The sequence below is a fragment of the Podarcis melisellensis genome, assembly GCF_964234715.1.
Source record: "Podarcis melisellensis genome assembly, chromosome: 2".
Taxonomy (NCBI): Eukaryota; Metazoa; Chordata; class Lepidosauria; order Squamata; family Lacertidae; genus Podarcis; species Podarcis melisellensis.
In genome coordinates, this window is record NC_138529.1 from 3,903,463 (window position 1) to 3,915,729 (window position 12,267).

A 12,267-nucleotide genomic window follows, 5' to 3' on the forward strand; every position below is an offset into this window, starting at 1 on the left:
TGGTTTAATCTGAGCAGGTTTTACATTGCCAGGGGGTGTTGCTGTGCCTCCACCCCACCCACCCCTTGATTGGTCTAACTGGGTAATGATGCCTAGCCTACATTTCAGTGTTATTGTGAGGAAGGACTGGGGAATAAAATGTATTTGGAAGGAGAACTGGATAAAATACTGTATCTACTATATATTTTGGAAAGTTGTTTGTTCACCATACATTTAAGATATCATAACAAAATTTTGCACGATGGTTCTTGGGATCAAGGAACAGATTTTCATTTATGTTTGGAGGCAAATGGATGCCATTTCAAATCAAGATGGCAACTGAACCTTTCAAAACTGCACTGATTTTAGCCACTGATTTAAAATCTGCATGGTTTTTTGGTTTCTTAGAATTCCCAAGCAATAGCAAGTATGAGACTGCTAATATAAAAATAAATAAAGTGTCCAAGTTAAAATCCACCTAGAGATAGTGTGGCATAGCAGTTAGAGGGCTGGGCTGAGACATGAGACCAGGATTCAGTTGTGAAGCTCACTGAGTAACCTTCGCCAGCCACTGTCTCTCAGCCTAACCTACCCCACAGGGTAGGTTGTAAGGATAAAATGGGGAGGAGGAGAACAAGGTACCCCACCTTGATCTCCTTGGAGGAAAGGTGAGATATAAATGTAGTAAGATACAAATGTGATGATGATAATAATAATAAGAATGTAATAATGCAGAAACCACTCGCTCTGACAACAGCCATGTCCCAAATTCTGCAATGCCAAAGTGGGAAATGCTCTGATGACCTTTTTGGCATTATGACTATTATTTCACTTTATTATAACTTACCATTCAGCTGAAATGACCACTTTTGCACAGCTATTAAAAGTGTAGGAGTCTTCTTTTTCATCTGGCCAGCCAAAGTTATTATATGCAAGGAGAAGACTTCTGGCCTAGTAAAGACTCCACAAAGGCTTAGCACTCAACAGTTGCAGTCATCCCTGTCATTCACACAAAGAGGTCAAGAAAAACTACAGAACAACTGCTCTCCTCTTTCAAAAAGGTAGAAGGCTTTTCAAGTCAGACCAGGGCAAACCAACAGCAGGCAAACCAACAGCAGCCCCAAAAGAAACATCTCAAATCCCTACTAACACTCACCCGGAATTCCATTACATCCACAAAGGTTTGATAATAGGAAGTGAGTGCCCGGAAAATATCTGCTTTCTCCTTGTATACTGGTCCCAAATGTTGCTGTAAAGAAAAGCAAGCAAAGCATGGACAAGTATTACTGACCACCAGCAACCTCATTCCTCTGGGAAACAGAGCAGAGCTTTTTCAGCAGAGGCTCCCTTGCTAGGGAATGGACTCCCTAAAGCTATCCATCTGGCCCCTGATCTTGGTGGGTTTTTCCCCTACCATCATTTTAAAGAAATGAGCTTGTATTTCTTTTAATTTCAGCAGGATTTTTGCAAAAACAAATTATATTTATTGAGTTTTATTAAGGCTCCATGTCCAGATATACAGGTGTAACTCAAGTGACAAAAGCAATTGAGCAAAAAACAAAAATGAAACACCAAGAATTCAGGTAAAATACTGGATTCCTTTTAATCACACTCTGGCTACATTTAGGCTTACTCCTTCTGTTCATTTTTTTAGTGTCACCCTAATTATTATCTTTTGTATGTTTGACACCATAATCCTGAACACAATTACTAGCAATAAGCTCCACTGAACACAGGAAGAATGAATTCAGAATAAGCTTGCATGGTTTTAGGCCTTACTTGCTTCCAGGCCACAGGGCAACAGCGCCAAGTCTTTCCAGACTGGAACAAATGCACAGTGGCTACCTAACATCTCCATATCACTGGGAGGAGTGGCCCAAGTCCTTCCTCCCCTGCTTGACACTTACCATTTATCTATTTTTTTAAAGAGACTGATGAACTCATCCAGTTTTACAAACGTTTCGTTCCTGAAGAGCAATTAATATCATCTAGGCCTTCCCCAATATATACAGGGAGATATAGTGATAGCACACATGTTTACAAGGAAAAAGTCTTATGTTCAGCCCTTGCCAGCTCCAGCTGAAAGGACCTCAGGAGGCATCAGGGCTAGAAAAGGAAAGGTCTCCTTGGAGAGCAATTGGAAAAGAGCCCTTGACTAGATTCATACGTTCATGTGGATTATGAAGGGCTGGAGCTCCATGGTCAAACACATACTTTGTATGCAGAAGGTCCCAGTTTCAATTCTCTGCATTTCAAGATAGGATTGTTAAAAGCCACTACCTGAAATCCTGCACAGCTGCTGCCAGTCCGCATGGACAATACTAGGCTAAATAAATGGGTTGGTGGTGTGGCTCAGTAAAAGTCAGCTTCCTACTACTCAGGGATAGAACATATTTCTACCTATGCTCTATCCTAGTTAATATAATGTAATTGGAATTTGGGCCATCAAGAAAATGCCTCCTGACTCAACCCCTAGAATACACCCAGGATGGCAGCAGTTCTTCTCATGCAGAAGTTACTCTTGTTTAAGCCAGGAGAAGAGCAATGGCCACTTTCTGTTCCCAGAGAGTACAATCCCTCCAACTCCCCACTGGCATGGGGTCTCACCGTGCCGCTCCGTGTGTCCAAGTTGGGAAACTTCTTGTTGATGTATTTGATAGAGGATTCCATGGTCTTCTCGGTGAAGAAGCCTGGCTTGGTCCGGGAATCCATACATGTCTGCAAAAGTCAAGAAAGCTGCACTCAGAACTGAACAACATGCAATGCCAATTGTGCTGCTCTATTTAATTTCTAGGGGAAGCGGGTAGCACTGTTCATCAGGAATACAGCATCCAGGGAGAAGAAAGTTTAACCCTTTACCCTACTGCAGCTGCCACACACACACACACACACAGACTGCCTTTTGGTGGCAATAGGACCTGCCTATAAGCATAACAGCAGAGCAAGGGGGATGTTACAAAAGTTGGATGTCATCCGTGAACACTGCAGTCTCCCAGAATATCTAATTTCTGACCTCACTAAACTTAAGCAAGGCCCCATCTGCACAGCACAGTTAAAGCAGCATCATGCCACTTGAAGCAGTCATGGCTTCCTGCAAAGAATCCTGGAAAGCAGTTTGTTAAGAAGCTTGGAGTTGTTGGGAGACCCCTGTTCTCCTTACATAGCTATAATCCCCTGGGTTCCCTGGGAAGAGATTGTTAAACCACTTTAGGAAACATAGTTGTAGGAAAAGAATTCAATTTGATTCAATCTGACTGGTTGATCATTGATTTCATGATGTTGGTTTGGGATTCCTATCTCTTTGCATGTAAGAAGGGTCGGCATTCGTGTCCAATCCTCCAGTTGACACATTTTTTCCAATTACGGATTATTATCCTATGAGCAGCTGCGTTAAAAGCTGTACCCACTTCCCTTTCCTCTAATAAGACCAGATATTTAATATGGCAAGATCATAACCAATAGCAACAGTCACTTTATTAATAAGTGGAGGTAAACAACAGGCACTCCTACAAATCAGCAGATCCATAACCACACATCAGATCCCCACAGAGACTCCAAATCCCATACAAACCGTACAGAGCATACAGCCATACAGTCAACTCTCAACTCTCTCTGTAGTAGTAATAGTAATAGCAGCTTAGCTAGTCACTGTCATACTGAATCTGCCAAGGTCAAGCATTCACCTCTCAGATCATACCATCCCAACCCATTCAAAGGACCATTCACAGCCATTTAAGAAAATAATGTTGTTTTGTCAAATCCAATTCAAGAGGCACTTTAAAGAAAAAACCACAGGCCCATCCACAGTAATCAGATAGCAAGCTCAAATCACTCACTAAGGTAAAATGCAAGTGATGTACATGTGGTGGAACCTGCGACAGTTTGCAGTAGAGATCATGATCAAAACCGGAAGGGGAAAGGAGGTGCCGCTTACAAGACAATTCCGTTGTAAGCTGTGATCGGATCTGCTGTTGCCCCTACAGAAAGAGGAAGCTTCAGAGAGACCTCAGCCAACACTCACATGCAACAGGAAGAGGAACCACATGCGTGTGGTATATCCTTGTCTGCTAAAATGCTTAGAATAGCTCCAAGGTTTCAGCTAGTGGAAGATCTGTTTACGTCTTTTCAGGCCTTCTACTGAGACATGTTAAAGAGGAGCCAAACAAATGGCTCAGTTCAAAAAGTTAGATTAGCACACTTGGGTTCAAAGCCCCATGAAGATCACTGCATGACTTTGGGCCAGTTTCTCACACACCCAGGTCTAACCTACCTCTTGTTGCGATGATAAAATGTAAGCTTCCCTGAGCTCCCCAGAAGGGAGGAGGGCAGGCATATGCAATTTATATCCGCTACCACATCTTCCTCTGCCTGCTGAACCTTTCTACAGCATTAATGCAACAGTGATCAAGATCACAGATACGGAGCAGTTGCCACTCCAACCGCTGGTGATATGTATTCGATGGACAAAACTAAGATGGGCAGACAGGAGATGGACAAAGGGGGATAGTCAGGAGCACCCAAGGTTGCAGTCGATATGTGAACACTAAGGTGGCTCAGGAAAGGTTTGTGCTGGTCAAAAATGAGTCTTGAAGAGAGGAAGGAATTGGCTGGACAAATAAAGAAAACTCTTTCTGCTGGAAGTTGAAGAAACGGCTTGATTAGCACCGATGAAAGCAAGGAAGTAGGAGTGGCAGCTGGAGAAAATTGAGACCGATTGCAGATCCAGAAAAAAAGTATTTTCTTTCAGAGCAGCAGTATGCAAGAATCCCTAGTTTCCTCCATTAACCCACTAGATCCACTGCCAGCTGCTTCTAAGAAGGCATCAGCAGTTGAGTGAGGAGCCATGAACTCTTCCTTGGACCTTTCCCAGTTCATATTCGTTGGGGGGTGAGCATCATGCTTTCACAACTGGGATCAAAATAGGAGCTGCGTCTTGCCGCTTCTAGGACTTCCTCAACCCAATAAAATAACTAGCAGCCCTGATCTCTAGCTAACTGCACCCATGGCTGTAAAAGCCATTCTCTCCTCTTGCACCAAGCCAAGAACAGAGCACGGCAGAGGACCTCACCACCCCCTTTCCAAACCACTAGACCCTATGACTTCCTTCTCAAAGTTGGCCACAGATCCGTTTCCCTGCAGAGAACACGAAGACCTGCCCCTGGTCACATCAGTTCCTACCTTCTTGATGTTGTACATGCGAACAAGGACCCCCTTGCCCCTCTCATTGAGGATGGTCAGCTTCTCCGCAAACTTGTGCTGATACACGGAGGGCAGAGACATCTCCCTGTTGAATTCTCAGTGCCCTCTCAGTCTTCACTTGAAGCAAGACCTCAAAACTAGAGGCGCAATAGAGTGCCGTGATCTCTTCAAGGGGAAAATTTAAAAGGGGGGCAAGAGATCTGGGTGCCATGCAGTGGCCACACCCAGCAACACAAGCTGCAGAGGGCCTGCGTTGCTGCTTTCGCACTGGGGCCGGCAGCTGCACCCAAGCTTGTCTCCTGACACTTCCCCCTTGAGAAGCGATTGAACGCTGCTTCCCCTTGGGGGCTGAGACTTCCTGTGGCTGGAGCGCTTAAGAAGCACAGCAGCTCTGTTGCAAAGCAGATCTGCAGATCATGCTAGTTTTGTTCTGTGGAAGCAAATCTCTTCCTGCTAGACAGTTAACTCTGCTGCTTCTGCCAAACCACACCTATTGTAAAATTAGAACTACCCTGTTTTCTCCTGGTGCCTTTTTCAAGCTGGACAGCGGATAGAAATTATGGAGGTGAAGCTTGTTAATGGAGAAATCTGATGGCTCCCTTGGACAAAAAACAAGGACACCAGCCAGGAATACCAGAGCAAAACAGCAGCCAGTAGGCTTGGTCTTTATTGAAGACTGTCGCGACAGGACTCCCACCTGCCACAAAGTGGAACAAGATGGAAACCCCGAACAAAAGAGAACCCAAACTTTTATTAGTTGCAAACCTCCCAAACTACACCCCTAAAACTACACAACTACATCACTGATACATCACAAAAAGGAGGGGTTGCGGGAGGAGTTTGTGGAGGTAACCTGAGTATCTTGTCACCTGGCTGGTTCCTCCTTTTCCCCCTCCCCATGAGTACTTTCCAGAGGACAAAGGGGAGTTTGCAGTTTCCTGCCCCAGAGGGAAGAGCTGATCATTGTCCTTTGTTTGTTTGTTTGCTGAATCCACTCCCATATGCAAGTTCTTTGTGTCCTTGATGGTCTTCTGTCTAGGACCATCAAAGTTGGCAGGGCTCCTGCATACATATTGGTAAGCTCAAGCAAGGGTTGGTACAGCCTGTCCTGGATCAAACCTTCCTTCACGGAGCAAAATAAAAGTGGAACGGTGTAGATCCGATGTAGGGTTGACTTTCTATGAATTTATAACAGAAACATTGCGTATGTCAGGTGTGTGTGTGTGTGTCGAGTTTGTACAAACTAGATTCCTATTCCACCTTTCCTCCAAGGCACTCAAGGGTGGGCAGTTGTTGCTATTATTTACCGTATTGGCCTGAATATAAGCCACACCCAAATATAAGCCACAGCTTTAAAATTCAAGGGGGGGGGGGGAAGAAAAAATACAACACCCGAATATAAGCTGCTCTCTTAAAATTCTGCAGGCACTCACACCCGTTTCATTTTACCATATGTCTGGTTCAGCAGCGATATCGTAAAAGCCCATTTTTGTAAGGTCGCGAATTTAAGCCGTGCTTTAACTTTTCACGGTCAGAATTTGAGGGGGGGGGGGAGTGAGGCTTATATTCAGACCATTACGGTATATTATTTTTGTATCTTTTTTTAGATCTCAGGATTTGTGTTGAAATTGTCCAATGTGTACTTTTTGATGTTTTATTTATTGTTGAAGGCTACTTTTGTTAAGTCTGTAATTATGTGATTTTTTACATGTTGTAAGCTGCCTTGAGCATGGTTTTAGCTTTGGAAAGACAGCATGAAAATAAAAAGAATGATTCATTGATAAAAGCTTCTCCTCTCTCTGGTTTATCCTCACAACAATACTGAGGCAGGTTAGGCTAAGAAAGAGTGACAGACCCAAGGTCGTTCAGGAAATTTCACGGCCAAGTGAGGATTTGAACCCTGGTCTTCCAAGGTCCTGGTCCAACACTCTTAACTGCTATGCAACACTCCACAACAAGCCTGCTAAGTGGTTTAGGCTGAGAGGCAGTAATTGGTACAAAAGCTGCCAGCCCGCATCATGGCTAAACTGGGATTTGACTTTAGGTCTCCCTCAGCCCAAGACTGCAAGCCAACACAAACCTACATGGTGCAAGTAGGTCCCACTGCACTTCGGAAGAGATACTTCCGAATACAGTATCTTGCTAGTGTAGCGTTAGACTATTAGCCTATGACCTGGGAGACCAGGGTCCAACTCCCCACTCATCCACAAAGCTCACAGAGCAACCTTGGGCCAGTCACCATATCAGCCTCACCTACCTCACAGGGTTGTTTTGAGGATGAACTAGCTAGGAGAACCATGTACACCACCTTGAGCTCCTTGGAGGAAAAGGTGGTATATAAATGTAAAAATAAATTAATAAATTCCGTTACACCACACACACTAGTCAAACAGGAAACAAGAAAAGATTGCCTTTTATCACCAGGTCACAAACATTAGCTAACGGGTTCCATCTGGCATTTCAAACCAGGGTGAATAAAAATCAATGATATTTTAAAAATAATTTTAATATATATATATATTATTTAAATTGGATTTTTTAAAAATAAAATGCTTTTGGGGGGGAAATCTTTCTAAAGATAGTTTTCTATTTAAGTTACTAGTAAGTGTGAAGCAGTAAAAATGAAAGTGCAAACCTTGTGAGCAGAATACTCCACAAGTCTTGGGATCTTTGTGTAATGATTGTGCAAGTCAGTTGCATGTCTGTGCAACTCGGACTTGAGGCAAGTGCTGAAGGCACTTCAGGGCTGCAAGCCTCTTCCCAATCCCACCGGGTCTCAGCATCTGCACTCACCCTTAACTGTACAGAACAGGCACCTGAATGTAGAAGCAAATCCAAAGGGTGGTGGAGGAGGAGGAATTAGTAACAGGGATCTGTAAGACCTTGGCGAGACCTTGAAGTGCCTGCCAGTCAACTAGTAAGAGGCCCTTCTTCCCAGAGCTCGCCTGAGGTTGTCCAAACAAGAAAGTCTCTACCTGGAACTTCAGTCCTGACGTTCTCTGCTCCAGTCCTTGCTTCCCCTTTTCCAGCTTTCCACCAGCCTGTTTCTCCTCAGCCTGCTCTTTCTGCAAGCCTCTTCCAGCCCAGGCCTACCAACTGTATCTCTCCCCCCCCCCCCCGCCTCTCCAGAAAAAGTACAGCAGAACAGCTGTCCAAATATACAGTAATACCTCTGCAAACGTCCACCTTGTCTAGCGTCCATTCCAGCAAATGTCCAGGTTACTTCCGGGTTTGCAGCTCACACATGCACAAACACGCTAAATTGCGCTTTGCGCATGTGCAGACGCGCAAACCGCTCCATGCACGTGCACAGACACAGCGCTTTGCCCTGCGTCCTTTTTGGCGAGCGGCTGGGGCTCCGGAACAGATCCTGCTGCAAAACAAGGTACAACTGTAAACAGTTAACTTCTTAAGCCTTGCAAGAATGTATTTCTAATGGTAAAACCAAATCAGTAATTTTTGATATAACTGTAAAAACTACTCTGAAATTTATTATTCCAAAAATGAAACCTTATACCAGCAAGAATAAGTCTTTCTGTTAAAAAAAAAAATTACATCAAGTCTTACTGACTAGTGATTTAAATAGATTTTATTTAAATCAAATCCACCGTTTCAAACGGCAAATAACATGGTAACTGTTGGGGAAGGCGGAAAGAACTCATATTTCTGCTATCAAGCATGGTGGTTTATTTTCTGAGGAAATATACCATATTTTTCCATGTATAACATGTATACCATATTTTTCCATGTATAAATTTAAGAAAGGGGGGGTCCTCCAAAGTTGTTGAGCTTTTTTTATTTTTTAGGGGAGAAATGCCAAAAATCGCTCCCATGACAGACCAACAATGCCACACATCAACAAAGCAAACTATCCTCTGTCCCCTCCCCGACAAAAGCAGCAAATCGCCCACTCAACTGCCGCAAGGACAGCAAATCAACACCAGCCGCTGCCACAGCTACCAGTGACAATCTCCGCCTCACAGCAGCTACCAATCCCATGTTCCCACAATGCACTACCCATATATGATGACCCCAAATTTTGAACATGATTTTTGAATTAAAAGAATAGTCTTACACATGGAAAAGTACAGAAGTCTTCTATCTGACCAATGTGCCAGTTCCCAGCAACTGGCAAGGCACGGCTGCCCAAGGTTGTAGCTTGGAATTGGCAAGTATGCAAACTACTGCTCTCTCTTAATGAGAGGAGAGGGCCAAGGCCATGCAAATTCCCTTCCATCCCGACAAGACTTGCCATTAGAGAAAGAGTGAAATCTATCAGGTATCTATGGCTTTAATAGGTGCCTTAGTTACAATGATGTCACAAAGTTCTTCAGAAAGCCACCATCCCATTGGCTGGATTTACAGTTAAACAGCAGGGTAAGTTAAAACCTGAGTCACTTTGGATTCAGCAGCTGTTGAAGCCAGCCAGCCTCTTGGATTTGGCCAGCCCCTTATCTCAAAGCCAGCCAGCTGCAGACAAGGCAAGTGCTTCCATGTATTATCAGGTAATGGGATTGGGGTGTAGAAAAGGCTATCAACGAATCTGAGTCGAAAGTAAGGTGCTCTTAATTTGTGTTTGTGGAGGTAAAGCCTTGGTATTATTGTTGTCTTCCCTTTATCTTCTATCCTGGAACCCAAAGTGCTGTGCATGTGGTTCCTATGGTATACCCTCTCTTACCTAGGGAATGACTTGACGCAGCATTGCTTAGCTTTAGCAAGGAGTTGCTTTCAAACGGCATCTTGGGACACTGTATGTGGTAAGGCTTTCTGGTTGTGTTTAATTTTGTATAATTTTAATTGTGGGAGATTATCCTGGGACTGTGAGGGGACCTGATGGGGTGAATCGAGGGTTAATTCCAGCCTGTGGAAATGCATTGAGATTCAAGGACATGGGCCTTCAGTGAGTCTAACCTTAATTTGGAGACAACCCCATGAGTTTAAAATCTTCATATAGAGAAGAAAAGTAATTCATTGCTATGGTTAGTGTTTAAAACCAGAGATGATGGCAGGATGTTTGCATTATTATTCCTGCTGCTGAGTTGGGGGATTCCAATGCTGAAGGAGCCAGGCAAGTTTCTAGGTGAGTTCAGGGGCCCAAAGTGTAATTTTGAAACTGGTTAGCAGTTCCTTATTTGTACAAGTTCAAAATGGAGCACAATCAGAAAATTTAACAAGGAACCAAGAGTTTATAAGCCTCTAATCTGAAATACAGAAGTTAATCCTACCCCCTGGGAGTGAGAACTTTTTTTTAGCCCCCAGGCCAGATTCCTCTAGGCTGCATTCCAGGGGTGGGTGGCCGGCCAAAGGCAAAAGCAGGTAGAGCATCAAAGGCCACTTTTCTCTCTGTCTAGTAAGCTAGTTTATTCACACTTGCACACCTCTCTCCACCCTCCCTCCCTCCCTCCAGCAAGCAAGAAGCATTATCAGAGTTCCAAGGGCGCATTCCAGCCAGGAACAAGCACTAAAGGAGGCCACAAGCAGGGCTGGTTAGGGGTGGGTGTCACTCACATCTGTGAACATTTTACAAAAGAAAAAAGAGCATTGTTAATCTTGAAGTGATCAATCTGCCAAAGATATAATATGTGGTAGGTCAAAGCTGGGATTCAGGAGCACACAACTACCACTCAAAAAAATCTGAACTAATCTGTAAAATCTTCAGTTTGTGGTTAAGCCATGGGGCCAGCGTGTTTTTAGCTGCTTGGTTGAACAAATTAAAAAGCTGAATAATTAATGTGACTATTGCACAGTGTGATAGGAATTTTATGGTCTTAGATATATGGCAATGTTCATAACCGCACATACATAGATCAACACAGGAAGGCCAACCTGGAACCATTTTGATTCCTAAACTGAGCAAATGTTTTCTGTGCAAGGTCAAACTGGAAAAGTCTCCCCATTGTCTCTTTCCTCACAAATCCTGTCTTAAGGACACATTTAAGATATGAATAAGGTGTGAGCCTGTGACCTGGCCCAGGAAATAAGTATTTTACCACTACAAAAGAATGGCCAGGCTCCCCAGGAAATCCAATCAAGTAACCTGCCAGACAGGAGATAAACAAGGACAAGAGAAAAACAACATTTAAATTTCTGTGATGTAGGTGGTATCTGAGGGGTGGTCTTAGGTTACACCCCTTCTGTGATGTATGCATAATGTTTCTGGGGGTGGTCTTAATCTAGAGGATGGGAATTTCAAAAGTCTTTATAAGCCTTTGCACACCATTTTTCTGGGTCCTCCTCCTCTCCTGCGTGTGAGGGGAGCGCCCTGTTGCAACAGATCAATAAAGATCAAGCTTACTAGCTGCTTTGCTTCTCAATATTCTCTGGTTGGCCTCTGTTATTTTCTCCTACCAATAGGGAACCTATGTAAGGACTCTATATGGGCTCTTGGATACCCCATAAGGGAAAAGGGCATATTTTTATTTACAACAGCAGGAACATTACAATTAATGTATGTTTACTCAGAAATCACATTGCATTCAGCAGACTGTACTCCCAGGTTGTGTCAATAGGATTGCAGTTTGCAGAACCCTGAAATATTTTGTAGCATTTATTAAGCCACTTTGGGGCACTAGTGCTGGAAAGCCAGGATTAATATTTACTGAAGAAACATCCCACAAAAGCTCATTGGGCTATAGGCTCTGAATATTTGATGTGGTTCTTGCCTTGATGCATCTGAGGAAGTAGGCTGTAGTCCATGGACGTTACGCCGTAATAAATTTGTTAGTCTTTAAGGTGCCACAGAACTCCTTATTTTGTTTTGTTGTGTTTTGCTGTAAGAGACGGAAGGGTACTCCTGGCAGTCCTTGCCTCAGTGTCTTCAAAAGATCTTGGCTGCCTTCTGAAGTAGGCTTTCTAGTAGTCTGGGAGGGGAATTCTACTCAGGATTTCTCTGCCACTTGAGAATGTTTCCTGCTGAGCAGAATTGTCCTGCCCAGTGGGATGCCCAGACTGTGTTTTCAGAGTAACTTATAAATCCTCCTTGTCCAAAGGACAAGTAATTAGCAAATGCTTTGTTATCTGGAGATTGCTGCCCTAACTGTGTGGTCTCTACACACAGCAATGATAGCTGACTTTTGCTACTGAAAGTAA

The 12,267-nt window shown here is 43.7% G+C and overlaps 2 protein-coding genes and 1 long non-coding RNA gene across 10 annotated transcripts in view; 2 read left to right on the forward strand and 1 right to left on the reverse strand.

Moving 5' to 3' along the window:
- NCKAP1L (NCK associated protein 1 like) overlaps window positions 1-9,351 on the reverse strand; it is a 66,431-nt gene extending 57,080 nt beyond the window's left edge. The window contains exons 1-3 of one of the 4 annotated variants that reach the window (XM_081898100.1): window positions 9,254-9,351; window positions 2,587-2,697; window positions 1,136-1,228 (exon numbers count right to left, since the gene is read on the reverse strand). In XM_081898100.1, the coding sequence (XP_081754226.1) occupies window positions 1,136-1,228; window positions 2,587-2,691 (198 nt within the window). In that variant the 5' untranslated portion in view covers window positions 2,692-2,697; window positions 9,254-9,351. Of the gene's footprint in view, window positions 1-1,135; window positions 1,229-2,586; window positions 2,698-5,157; window positions 5,473-8,153; window positions 8,273-8,348; window positions 8,370-9,253 lie in introns of those variants that run through there. The other 3 variants (XM_081898102.1, XM_081898101.1, XM_081898099.1) reach the window with 3 other exon arrangements.
- LOC309362567 (gametocyte-specific factor 1-like) overlaps window positions 1-12,267 on the forward strand; it is a 32,959-nt gene that overhangs the window by 8,705 nt on the left and 11,987 nt on the right. The gene's annotated exons all lie outside the window — the stretch shown is intronic.
- On the forward strand, window positions 10,720-11,492 carry LOC309362593. The gene is made up of 2 exons (XR_014165018.1): window positions 10,720-11,044; window positions 11,106-11,492. It is a non-coding gene; the product is annotated as an uncharacterized lncRNA (long non-coding RNA).